Below are 13,434 nucleotides of genomic sequence, written 5' to 3' on the forward strand. Positions count from 1 at the left end.
GTACCCGAGCTGACCCTCAAGCCATTGAGGAGAAAATACAGCGCGTTGAAGGGCAGCTTCGGCGGCTTCGTCCGCAACCCTCCAACGACAGTCAACGGGCTTTTTGCCGAAGCAACAAACATCGAGGGGATGCTAGCGGCCGCAGCACGCCACTATCATCAGCTCAACGACACCTCAACTCTAGCAGGTCCGCTCTAAGCTCAGCACCAGCGGCGACGAGCTTCGCGAGATCATCCGCGACGTTGTTCGCGAAGAATTCAAGAAGTTGCTGTCTGCTGCCGACCCCACCACATCGCTGTCCATCGCCGAAGTCGTGCAAGAGGAGTTTCAGAAAGCCATCGAACCACGGGCTCCTGTCAACCCTCCGTCTCTCGAGCAACCGACCCTGAGCTACGCCTCCATGGCCCGACGACCGCCGGCGCTATACTGGCATATCGAAGTCGACGAGCGGAACCACGAGAAGACTGCCTGCGACACCCTGGACGGATTGTACGGGTTTAAGGTGATGCCTTTCGGACTATGTACAGCACCAGCAAACTTCCAGCTTGCCATGGACACCATCCTGGCAGGTCCGAAATAGCAAAATTCCCTCGTATACCTTGACGACGTCGTAGTTTTTTCGCATGATTTCGACGACCATTTGAAACGCCTTCGAGCCATGTTTCAGGCAATCAAGGCAGCTGGGCTAAGCATAAAGCCGACGAAATGTCGGCTCGCTTGTGGCGAACTGAAGTTTCTCGACCATGTGGTGAGCAACGAAGGTTGCTCACCCCGAGAATGCGCATGCCATAGCCATATTCTCACTGCCGTCGGACAAGGAGGCAGTAAGAAGATTCCTGGGCTTTGTGCCTACCGCTTCGTCCGGGATTTCACCACGCTCTTTGCACCACTGACGTACCTCACGATCGACGTCGCAAAATTCTAGTGAACATGCAGAAGAGCAACGGTGGGCATGCGACAAATCAAAACAACGCCTTCAAACCCATCCTGTCCTTGGCCATTTCGATCAGTTTGCAGAAACAGGGCCGGCTTCCTCGAAGCAGAGTCTCGGTTGAGACTGCTCAAAAAAAGCGCTGTCAAGGCTAGCGCTCGAGCTTAAGCCGAGTCTCAGACGCTCGGGCGCCCGAGCCTTGGCAGCGCTTTCTTTGAGCAGTCTCAACTGAGACACTTCTTCTAGCAAGCCGGCCCTGAAATCCACAAAGACGCCACTAATACCGGACTTGGCGCCGTAATGGTCCAAAGGCAGGAGGTACAGAGTGAGATATCACATGCGTAAGTCGGACGCTGTCTAAGCTAAAAAGCAACCACCCAACGACAGAAAAAAGTGCCCTGCTGTAGTCTGGGCGATAACAAAGTTCTGACCCTGTGTCTCTATGGAAGTCCCTTCCGCGTGTTCACACCACCGCTTGCTCTGCCGGCTCGCAAAGTTAAAGGACCCTTCAGGATGCCTAGCTCGCTGGAGTCTCCGACTGCACGAATTTGACAGGACCATCGTGTACAAGTCTGGCCAGAAGCGCATTGACGCCGATTGTCTGTCGAGGGCACCCGTCGTGTTAGATTCTATGTCTGCCAGCGACGATGACGTCGCGGCATTCATCGGCATACTCAATGTCCAGGACATGGTAGCACTTCAGCGGAGTGACTCGGAACTCTTTCGAGTGATTGAGCACATGGAAGGTCATGGCAATGCACACACTCGTGTTTTTTGCCCGGTAGCTACCAACCTTCGTCATTTAGCAGGGTGTGCTCTGCAAAAATAAATTTGGGGCCAGCAATTCGGCACTGCTTCTGGTGATTCCCAAAGATCTCCTTGAAAATATCTTTTAAACACGCAATGATGACCCGACAGCTGGACACTTTGGCTACAGTGAGATACTGGCCAGAATTCGCGAAAAGTACTACTGGCCCAAAACTGTCCATCATTACACGAAATCGTGCCATGAATGCCAACGGCGCAAAAACCGCCGACGAAGCTGGCAGGAATCCAGCAGCTGATCACTCCTCCGACTGTGCCGTTCCAGAAAAATGGGATGGACTTGCTTGGACTGTTCCCATTATCGACGCAAAGAAACCAGTGGATCATCATCGCGGCCGAATACCTCACACGGTATGCCTAAAGTCACTGGATCTGGGAAAGTAGCGCCATTGCATTCCCGCCTGCTAGCAGGACACAAACAAAAACCAACATACAGACGACAAAACCTCCCAAGGTGATTGGCTCATCGCTGTCGGTTGCCATAGTGATCGCCAGTTTGGACCCTTTCAAAGCTTCGAAGCTTTGAACGGGTAGACAAAACCAGTCGCACCAAGATTGTTATGGAGCATCATCGTACTGAAAGCGATCCTCGGCCGATATGAGCGTCTTTGGCACTGTGCATGCAATAAACGTATTACGCATGCTTATTTCCCCAGGTCTCTTACAATTAAGTTGCTCTTCTTGCGTGTTTCAAGACAGTAAAATTAGTTTTCAATGCTTCCAAGCACTGACGTTGCGTGCGATGCCGATACGAAGAAGACCAAAGCTTTCCATCGGGAACTGCAGTGAATTTCACCAAGTTCTTCATTCATTCCATCGTCTAGAGGCACAGTGCTTCCGAAGTACTGATTACAGACCGAGGGTCGTCGTTTTTGGCACAACTAGCTCAAGAGACCCTCTGGCTCAGCCACACCAGCCATCTTTGAATGGCAGCGTACCATCCGCAGACGAACGGGCTGACGGAACGGCCAAACACGACCATCGTCGACATGATTTGCATGCATGTCGACGTGAAGCACAAGACGTGGGACGAGCTGTTACCCTATCGTCACGTTTGCCTACAACACGGCGGTGCAAGAGACCATTGGAGGGACGCTTATCCAGCGGTGCATAGCCGAAAAGTGACGGCTATGCTCAATGCGATACTGCCCCCCCCCCCCCCCCCCCCCCCCGAGTCAGCTGACGAGGATTGCGACGATGCCCAGGTGGTTGCTCAACGGGCCGAAGTCCGCAAACCCGCCGGACTCCGGATTCAAGACCAGCAATGTGTCGTTACTCGCCACTAGAACCTTCGTCGTTGGGTCGTTGGGACGTTCACGTCCAGGTTCCAGCTCTGAGAACGGGTGTGGGTGTGGACACCGATTCGTCGCCGTGGCCTTAGCGAGAAACTGTTGAAACGGTACTTGGGACCCTACAAGGCATCTCGACGTCTGGGAAGGGCTCAACTACAAAGTGGTGGGAACACAGGCATCATCAGGACACCTACCGCGACCCGAGGTGGTTAACGTCGTTCGACTCAAGCCGTTCTAGGCTCGATAGGGCTATGAACTCTTCGTGTTCCAGAGGACCTATTAGCTTAGCATTCTTTTGTTTTGTTTCGTGTTTCATCGGTGCAATGCGCTTTTTAAAGGGGGAAGTAATGCTGCGTATGCAGCTACCCAAGTAGGCAGTGCGCTTGGTTCTAACTCGGGTAATCGGAGTTAGAATCCCGCCACCACTTGTCGTTTTTCTTTCTTTAGTAGAAGGTTCTAGAACGTTGAAGCGCCGTGTAGCTTGTTCATGCTGAGAATGTCAAATTCCAGCACGAACGGGGTAGAATGTTCTAGGCTCCCAGGTAAGGCTCCGAAGAACCAGCGCTCGCCTCTGCGTTCCCGACGACATACGACGCTCCCGACGCTGTCCTGTTACCTTCCGTTATACTTTTTGCTTTTGTTTTGGCACAAGTTCTCCACATTAAATGTTTCGTTTCCTTCGCTATTTACCGCCTCATCAATTGTCATTGGTGACAATATATATATGACCAAAAACGCACACCTAAGGTAACATGAGGCGACGTCAGTGCATCATGACATCACGGTCTCAGATGACATCACGGTGTCACAAGGTACAACGTCACATACTCGGCAGAAGCGTTCAATTATTCGTAATGGTGCGCCAAGACGCCTTCTTTTGTTGACGGAGGTCACAGCCGGTAATGTGCTCCTTCCCGGGCGTTTACTGGAGATGAAACGAGCTGTGGTTTCTGTGGCAGGCAGGAAGGGGGGAGGGGGGGGGGGGGGTGATGTTGTATTTTCGGACAACCAATGGATTGATCCTTGCCCTTTCGGACAGGTCAACTGTGCGGGGATCCTCGGCATCGGCAGCATCGAGCAGACCACCCTGGAGCAGTTAGACACCATGTTTGCCGTCAACGTCAGGTGAGCTGCCTCCCCCGCGAGACCTCCGGCGCAGCTGCTTGCGCGCCTGACGGGCACGGTAGACGTCTACCGTGCGGCGGCGAAACATCCGGTGTGGCCGTCGTGTAGGCGGGAAGGGACCAGAAAAGATTTTTACTTCCAATGTGGGTTTGCCGCGTGATGTCCAGACGGAATTGGCACCCGTTCGTTGCACTGTTTGCACTTCTGAGAATTGTAGCTACCAAATGTAGTCGCAAGCTCCTCCGACCTCTTTCCACTTTAGCAAAGCGAACGCTGGAGCGAAGGTGGCCTCTTCTCCAGCGTTGGTTCTGCTAAAGTTGAAAGAGGTGGGTGGAGCTTCCTCTTTAATCTTAAAGGTGCACTAAAAATGTTTCTGAGATCGTCCGTTCTTGGTGAAAACTCATTCTACGGGATCTTAGCATTCCAGAACTAGAAATATAATGCTCGTGTGACTTCTATTTCCCTACTAAAAAATGTTATCGAAGTTCGTGCCACGACCCTTTCTGAGCAAGAAAATCTGGAGCACAGAATCCAGCGGAGGCGCCGTATGCTGAGGAGGGGCGCGAGTCAGCCAAGCGTAAGCAGAAGCACCACCAGCGGAGGCGGCGGCGGCGCCTCTGCTGGTTTTTTGTGCTCCAGATTTTTTCGCTCTGAAAGGGGCTTGGCACAAACTTCGATAACATTTTTAGTAGGGAAATAGACGTCGCACGAGCATAAGTTTTGAATTTCTAGGATGCTTGAACCCCGTATAAGATATAAGTTATCACAAAGAACAGACGAACTTAGAACCGTGTTAAGTACATCTTTAACCTGTCACCGACTATAGCTCAATTGTCAACGTTATTCAACCTGTTCACCCATCTAACGCAAAGGCTACAACTGGTCCCAATGCTTTTCATGGGTTTACTGGACGCCTGACGATTCAGACGAATGTAGAGTACTGTTATCACCGTGAGACGACGACGGAAGCGCGTGGACACGGATGGCCAAAAGGCGCAGACAAGTCTCAAAACTCACCGCGAGGGTAAAGTGGCTGCCCCATTTAATGAGAGGGTGACACCAGCCATAGCCACTGACGGGTTTACAATGGCTGAGAGACCCTTGTGTTGTCCTGCCTCCAGTGCAAGCTTCATACCTTCGATAACATTTCTGGATCTAATGCTTGCTGTGCTTCTGTACACGGCAACGTGCTGTGGTTATATGCCCAGGCTATAACCTGTCTACCTTGAACCATCTCTGTTTATTTCTTTTTACGGGGTGTAGTCGCAAATGGAGACACTACTGCCGTTCTCCCCTTGCCAGTGACTAGCACCAGTGCCCGAAACAAGCACTCATAGAGAATACGGATGCCTACAAGCGCTCCAATGTGCGTTTTTCTTGGTTCATGTTTGTGGCATGCATGCAGTTGCAGGATATTGACCAGAATTAAGTTCGCAGTTTGAGTTTCTGCTAATCTTGTCTACCAGCACAGCGAGTATCGCATGAATAATAGATATTATTAAAAACGCTAAATGCAGCTTTACGAATCTCTTCCCCCTCATAACAATAGTTTTGTTTGGTGTATCATCTGCTTTCATATCTGGCTGTTTTGGCTTGCCCTGTGGTCCTCTAGAATCCACTGATCCCTATAGGGAACTGGACGGCGCATTGAGCAGACAGGTATGAAGCCACCGGAAGTAAGCGGCTTGTACTGGAAATAAGCGCTTGACAGGCTTTTCAACCCTTCGGAGTGCTGGATTGAACAGCGTTCAGGGCGCTGGATTTTTTTCTTGTCATCCCAAAAGAACCTGCTTGTTGCGGAGTAACAGCGCATATGGAAGCGAAAAGTCTCCTTGGAAGCCATTCGATGTGAAAATTTTGAGATTCTTTTTGATCAAGCGTAAATATGTCCCACGAACAAAAGCCTTGTTGTCAGGATTTAATTCAGAACGGGAGTATTAAAACCCAAACAAAGACACAAAAAACGCATGGTCCAAAATATCGACTAGGGAACCCAGCAGACGCCCGACTTCCGGGACAAGCATCGAACTTCCGGTGGCTTCACTTACGCCAGGCTCGGAGAGCAGCTAAGCCTCATCCAGCCCCCTACAGTGGAGATCAGTGCTGGAATCCATTCGTTTATTCAGAAATGGCACTTGTAGGGCCATCTTTGAACGAGCTTGCAAATATGTTAAAATTAAAAAGCTCAAGGGACAGACACGGACATGAAGTAGACAGGACAGCGCTCTTGCTTCATGACCGTGTCTACTTCATATCCCTGTCTGTCCCTTGGGCTTTATAATTTCGATATGTTACACCAACTAGCCCACCTGTATATTTTAGTCTTGGCAAACATAGTCGTGGTTCGATCTCTTCCCCACAACTGCCGCTCCGCCATTGGGAAATTTAATTTTTAGATCGCAGCTCTTAGGCGCCCGTTTCTGGCTTCAGCGGCGTCGCCGTCGCCGTCGGCGTAACCGCGCGGTGGATTATGGGTAAATTTTCCCGCTAAATCTAGAGGAAACAATTTCACCGCTAAATCTAGCGGAAAAATTTCCCCGCGAAATCTTGCAGAAAACGTTTCCCCGCTAAATCAAGCGGAAAAATTCCTCTGGGGGGTCACGTGACCCCTGAGGTCACGTGACACCCCCAGGTCACGTGACCTTGGGGAGGGGGTCATATGACCCCACCAAAGTCACGTGACCGCACCCCAAGTCACGTGACCCCCCCCCCCCCCCCCCGAGAACACGTGAACCTCAGTACCCTTCCCTCCTCCTCCTCAAGAGCTGCGCTCTAATTTGGTGTTACAGGGAGTTAGTTGTAAACGGCTTTAATTTTTTTTGTTATTTTTGTTGTATTGGTAGTTGAGGCTCCACATATTAATGTGTGAATTTGACCTCTAAAGATTTTTCAGAAAAAAGGTTGTTAATTTTTGTGGGCCGTTCTTTTCGTATAGCTTTTTCGGGGGACATATTGCAAACAGCATGGATGAACTTACCTACTTGCAATGATTACTACTGCCTTAAACCTCACCGAAATTGTCATTCTGTTATATCTGGGACACGATCCACGTTCCCGGGCCACTGAAGGTGCAGGCAGTTCACTCGTACTGAACAGAATTCTCTTTAATGTCGTTGTCACGTGATTTATACACAAGGGGGCAGGCCGCAATACCTGTGGCGCTACCTCTTATGTCAAACGATAACTATAGTCGGTTACAGTTTAAGAAGGTAGCGGCAAATGCCCCTCAAAGGGAATCATATATCCCTCCGCCACCTCCGCATCCAATAGCGTCCCATCATTTCCGTGACGTCGCGGCCAACGCGCAAGGAGGGTCTTGCCTTTCTGTACACATTTGACCTAGCGTTGTCGAAGCCACGAGATACAGTTTTCCCCCTCCGATGGAAACAAATACGACTTTCGGGGATTAGCTTCCCCCTCCGATGGATACAAAGGCTGCTTTCAGGGGCTCGGCTCCCCCTCCAATGAATACAAAGGTCGCTTCCTAAAAAGGTGGGATCGGAGACAAGCTGGAATCCATTGAAGCGGAGCAAGGAGCGTTTCCAGGGAACTCTTCTTTCGACTGCGGAGAGATTTGAAACGGGTGCATCACGCTTGTGGGAGGAGCTTCTCCTACCTTCTTGACTTGTAACCGATTAGAAAAGATACCACACATTCACAGAATTTATTTTTGTCTTGCGTTCATGTGACAGGGGCTAATTTTCCGATTTCTCGAGCTGAAGAGTGGCAGTTACTCGAACGTGCCTTTAACTTCGGTAGCTGCTCTCCCCAGGTCGGCGTACCACCTGATGATGCTCACCGTGCCTCACCTGGTCCTGAGTAAGGGCAACGTCGTCAACGTCTCGAGCGTGTGCGGGATACGGTCGGTGAGGACTTTCTCTGCCTGACCTCGCACAACGCTTTTCCAATACCACCTAGAGAATAAGGTTCGTACCTTGCTTCCTCCGGTGTCATCACGGTCGGTTCATGCATCGCCGACGATTTCGCACCTTGAAGCGTCTTGCAACAGCCGCAACGATGGCACGCGGCGATGACAAGACATACGCCTCCGCCCCTTTACCGTACACTGTCATCGAAGGATGGGGCGGATGGGGGGGAGGGGGGGGGGGCAACGATTTTTGGTCTTCGGTCAAAAATTTGGAAGGTGGCCTTTGACACTTCTGAAGTAAAGAACAGAAAACAGATTTCGCCTGCGTGTCCTTGTTGTTGTGTAAAAACAAATATTGGCATCAGGCTGGCAGTCATCAATTCACTCCCAGTCCTCAGGGTCACACCTGGTCCCCTCCTAGTGAAAAACTCGGGGTGCCGTGTAGCTTCCCGCATGCTCTCTCAGAGGACGCTCCCTCTCCCTCTCTCTGCTGGCATTAGCGGGCGTTATGCTGCAGCTTAGAGTCGAGCGAAGTCACGCACGCTTTTCGCCGTAGTTCCTTCGGCTGCCACACGCGGCTGCAGGCGACTTTTTCTTTGCGATTACGCAGCGAAATCGCGCCTTTTCTTTTTTAGGAAGGATATGTTTTTTCTATCCCCCGGGACACGATAAACAACGTAAAAATGGCGAGATGCGCATTCTTGTAATCTTAAAATCGTTGCACCCCCGTTCACACCGGTGATGCGATCTAGTCGCGCGATAACTTTCATCGCAAAATCGACCATCGCAAAAAAAAAAAAAAGAAGCGACGCGCTTTGAGCGGTCGCTAGCGGACCCGACTTTTTGCGACGCAATCTAGTCGTGGAGCGGTTGAGCCAATCAGCGGCGTTCGGAGCTAGAGTTTTCCAGAAGCGACTCACTCATCGCGCACGCCAGTGTGACCATCTGATTTTTCGTGATGCGATCTAGTCGCTTCGCGCGACTGCTTTACATCGCCGGTGTGAACGCGCACTTCGCAATTATTTTCTGCTTGTATGTGTTGGGGATCCACTAATAACGATGTGATGCGCAGGCCTTCTCTCCTGGGTGGTATTGGTTCCTCTCTCCCACATGCCTCAAATCTGGAAAGTCCCCTCAGGAGGTCCCCTTGTCGTTCTGTTTCCCAGTGCGCACTCATGGCTAACTTCCTCCGTGTAAGAGAGAAAGAGAACAAGCTAAGATTGGCAGCCTTAAAAACGGCATCGGCAACTCCAATGCATTCTCATAAAGCCCTCTCCTGCCTTCCAGTTCCCCAATGTACTCGCCTACTGCATGTCCAAGAGTGCCATTGACCAGCTGACCAGATGCACAGCCCTGGGTGAGTGCTGCTTCTATTTTTCATCTTCCTCGCCATGAACGTGGTGCCTTTCATTTGGAATGGGACTTCACAATTGCCGTTTTGGTCAGTTTGTCCGACGCTTTGCCCCTCTAAGCTGCAGCAGCGTTTTTACACAATGGAAGATTGTGGTCCTTTCGCCAAATTCGTATGTGACGAATGGGAAGCAAGGTTGTTTGGGAAGAATAAAAGGAGTCCCTTATATCTATACCGCATTCGAGAACGTTATCCCTCTGAATCTCGAGTCTTGGGCGGGTTTGGTTTTTAAAGGAATAATATATAAAAAAAAAGGTGAATGCGCAGATTGTTTTGAATTGTCTAGACACGTACAGTGCTTGCAAGCTGTCTAGTGTTACAAGCATGAAATGAAAACGTTAAAGCCACAAAGTTAGTCTCCCTTCTTTCACTTCGTTTCATGTCGGCGCGTCGGTTTCCGCGACATTCTGGCGGCTCCAGATTTTTAACCAGAGGTACTTTACGGAGCTCCTCCGTCGCACGATGAGCTTTCATCCTCCGAACTTAATTCCTAAAAGCGTCGGAAGTAGGAATTAAGGGAGCTGCAGTTCTCCCGTTCACATCCCTGCCAGGGCGGCCGGCGTGCGAAGTGGGCATCGCACGCGCGGAGCGTCTAATTTGAAAGCTCTAAGTAGCCGGCCCGGCGAAACACCGTGCGAACGTTAATGTTTACACTTTGTCAAAGGCACGGCAAATGGCAACACCTCCCGCCATCTTCCAAACGTGCAATCGCTGCCGCACGCGTCAAGGACCGTCGAAAGGTTAGGCAGCGGTCACACTGGTAATGCATCGCACCATAGCCTCCTCTATACTCACAAAGCCTGGCAGTTCGACGACGGAGCGTGTGTAAGCGTTGAAATTTATTTTAAAACCAAGAAAGGGGAGGGGGAAGGAAGACCGGAACAGTGTGGCCACTCCTTCTAATGGGGGCCTGCCAGTCCCGGTCTGAGCAACAAAAGAAAAGGGAAAGAGAGAGAGAGAGAGAAGGAAGAAAGGGAAGGAAGTTTCAAACAAGACACACACTGATCAAAAGATATTAAGTGGTGTCTAGTCCAGCACTGTCAGGTCTGCCACCTCAATGGCAGAAGGTCATGTTACCCGTCACAGTCACAGACCTTGCGCCAAGCCGGGCCCGCCGTACTGGAAACTGGAGGGAACACCAAGCATTAAAGATGGTCAGCCAAGCCGGTGTCTTCCAGGAATGTCAGAAGCAGCGCGAATGTTTTCGTAGCGATGCGCCTGGGACCTGGCGGGAAAAGCAGGTGCGAAAGGTTCTGCCTTGCTGCGCCTATTTGACGAAGTTCAAGGTGGAGTCTAGAACGCTGAGCGTCTAAGATTGGGCAGTCGCAAAGGAGATGTTCTATATCCTCGGGAACTTGGCATGTCTGACAGTGTGGGCTGTCCACGCGTTTGATGCGGTAAAGCCAAGAAGCCGTAAAAGCTGAACGTGTTCTGAGTCGGTGAAGAAGGGCTGCTTCTGGGCGGCCGAGTTTGGTGGGGACCGGTGATGGAGGGGTTCCTCCAGCTACGCCCACGTCCGGGTGTCTTTTTTGCGTCTCACGTGCGATGAGAAGCCTGGCCTCGTTGATCTTCGGCACGTGGAGAGTGCTGTTGGTCAGTTCATGTGCCTCAGCTGCGATTCGGTCGGCCCTTTCGTTGCCGTCGATCCCACAGTGAGATGGCAACCACTGGAATGCTATAGTCCAGCCTTTCTTTTCTAAGGATTCGACTTTGAAAGCGATGATGCGGGCAATCGGAGGTGCGTCTTCCAGATTGGTGAGGATTTGAAGTGCCGCTCTGGAATCTGTAAGCAACGCCGCCTTTTCTGGGCTCTGAAAGTCGTGGAGGGTATCGAGAGCAAGTTCTAGTGCTTTTAATTCTGCGATGGTGGATGATGTGTGGAAGTCGAGGCGACCGGACTTGATAATGGCGAGTTCGGGGATAACTACAGCAGCAGTTGAGGATTTCTTTTGATGACAGACTGAGCCATCGGTGAAAACTTTTATCCAACCGTCGAAAAAGCTGTCGACGTGTTCTTCCGCAAGATTACGGGAAACCACATCCGAGACCAACTTTTTGCTGCGTAGTTGGGGAATTTCTTCTGATATATTCAGAAACACAGTTGTATGAGGGGGTGGTGGAGGAGGGTCTTCATCCAATGTACCGACCGACTCCTTAAACTCTGCGTAGGCTTTTCCTAGGCGGGAATTGGGACGTCTATCGAAGCGTTGTAAGAGGTTGGAAGTAGACCTTGTGAGGGTCTGCCGGGCGAGATGTCGTTGTGCCTGACGGAACGCTAGATTGACTATTGTGTTTTGTCTAGCTTCGACCAAAGTAGGGACGTTCGGCGCAGACGGGGGAAGACCGAGGCAGATTCTGAGGGCTTTCCTTTGAATAATCTCCATCTTCGTGAGCTGAGCGTCCCGTACGAGTACAAGTGGGAGCGCATAGAGCAACCTGGATTGTATCAGTCCCCTATACATTTGCAGAGTCATAGATTGCGAGGTTCCCCAGGTTTGTCCTCGGATCCTGCGAAGTACGTTGAGGTGCAGATCGCACCGAGATATTGTTTGTTTCACGGCTGGACGCCAGGAAAGGCAGTCATCAATAACCAGTCCTAGGTACATGTGGTTGCGCATCCGTGTTATGGGAGTGCCGTTTACAGAGTACGTGAAAGAGCTGGCCTTAAAGCCTCGTGGATGGTGAGCAAGTACCGCGGTTTTAGATGGCGAGATAGTTAAACCCAGTCGAGTAATTTCCTTTGAAATACCGTCAAGAGTCAGCTGTAAACGACGTTGCATTTTAGCATGCATGGCTGTTGGTGACGTGGCCCAAAGGGCCACATCGTCCGCGTATATTTGAATTCTTGGAGATCGGTCATCACGGGCGAGAGTTCGGGGAAGAGCGGCTATTGCAACGTTAAAGAGAAGCGGGCTTAGTACGCTTCCTTGAGGAACTCCTTGAGTTATGTGTCTGATTGTGCTGCGATCGTTTCCGATGCGAACTTTCATAGTCCGGCCAGTGAGGAAGGCCTTGATGAATGCCAAAGTACGTCCCGTGACGCCAAGGACTTGAAGCTGATTAATGACAGTAGCGTGAGGAATCGCATCAAATGCTTTGGTAATATCAAGGAAAATGACGGCCTAACCGTGATTAGCTTGTTTGGCTTCCTCCAACGCTGAGACCAGATCCCCAATAGCATCTGCCGTGCAACGTCGACGGCGGAAACCAGAGAGTTGCTCAGGGATCGCGCCAACTGTTTCTAGTGCCCAGTCTAGTCTTCTAAGTATCATGCGTTCGAGAACTTTTCCAAGGCAGGAGGTGAGTGAAATTGGTCGGTATGATGACAAATCTTCTACCGGTTTGCCTGGTTTGTGGATTGGTATGACTTCGGAGTTGAGCCAGGCATCCGGCAGTGCCGCCGTGCTCCAGACTGAGTTTAGCTCCTCCAGTAGTTTAGGCAGCATGACGGGGTCTATGTTGTTTAAAGCCTGGTACGTTATCCCGTCCGGCCCTGGAGTGCTTCTACGACGGGTGGATCTTCTAAGTGCGTGCTGCAGTTCTTTAAGCGTGAAGTCGGAGTCTATGTTGGGCAGTTGATAAAGGGGGGTCACTGATGAGCTAATTTGAAAGCCTGAAGGGGGAGAGATTGGACGGGAGAATTGATCGGCCAAAAGCTCGGCAGTTCGTGCTAATGTAATATTTTGCGATATAGCAAACGCTGAGATCTGAAGCCGAGGAACTACCTCCGATGCGAGAGCACGTGCCATCCTCCAAGCCTGTCTTGCGCCACCGGGAGCACCAAGAGATTCACATTTTTGTCGCCACTGTTTTCGCTGGAGTCGGTTAGTATGGCGGCGGAACGCTGCGTCGATTCTTCTATAGCGCTGAATGTCCTCCATTCTTCTTGTACGTAGCGAACGATTTTGGGCTTGCCGTCGGCGGGCCCTCAGCTTAAGGTAGAGGAGGTCAGGATTCGGGCGGGAGACCGGGACCTGGACCA

At 51.0% G+C, this 13,434-nt stretch overlaps 1 protein-coding gene across 1 annotated transcript in view; it reads left to right on the top strand.

Moving 5' to 3' along the window:
• LOC8033891 (3-oxoacyl-[acyl-carrier-protein] reductase FabG-like) overlaps nucleotides 1-13,434 on the top strand; it is a 56,764-nt gene that overhangs the window by 33,555 nt on the left and 9,775 nt on the right. The window contains exons 4-6 of the mRNA XM_029975550.2: nucleotides 4,088-4,173; nucleotides 7,946-8,039; nucleotides 9,329-9,398. Of these exons, the coding sequence (XP_029831410.2) occupies nucleotides 4,088-4,173; nucleotides 7,946-8,039; nucleotides 9,329-9,398 (250 nt within the window). The remainder of the gene's footprint in view (nucleotides 1-4,087; nucleotides 4,174-7,945; nucleotides 8,040-9,328; nucleotides 9,399-13,434) is intronic.

This window comes from Ixodes scapularis, unplaced genomic scaffold (genome assembly GCF_016920785.2).
Source record: "Ixodes scapularis isolate PalLabHiFi unplaced genomic scaffold, ASM1692078v2 PGA_scaffold4__175_contigs__length_147842914, whole genome shotgun sequence".
Taxonomy (NCBI): Eukaryota; Metazoa; Arthropoda; class Arachnida; order Ixodida; family Ixodidae; genus Ixodes; species Ixodes scapularis.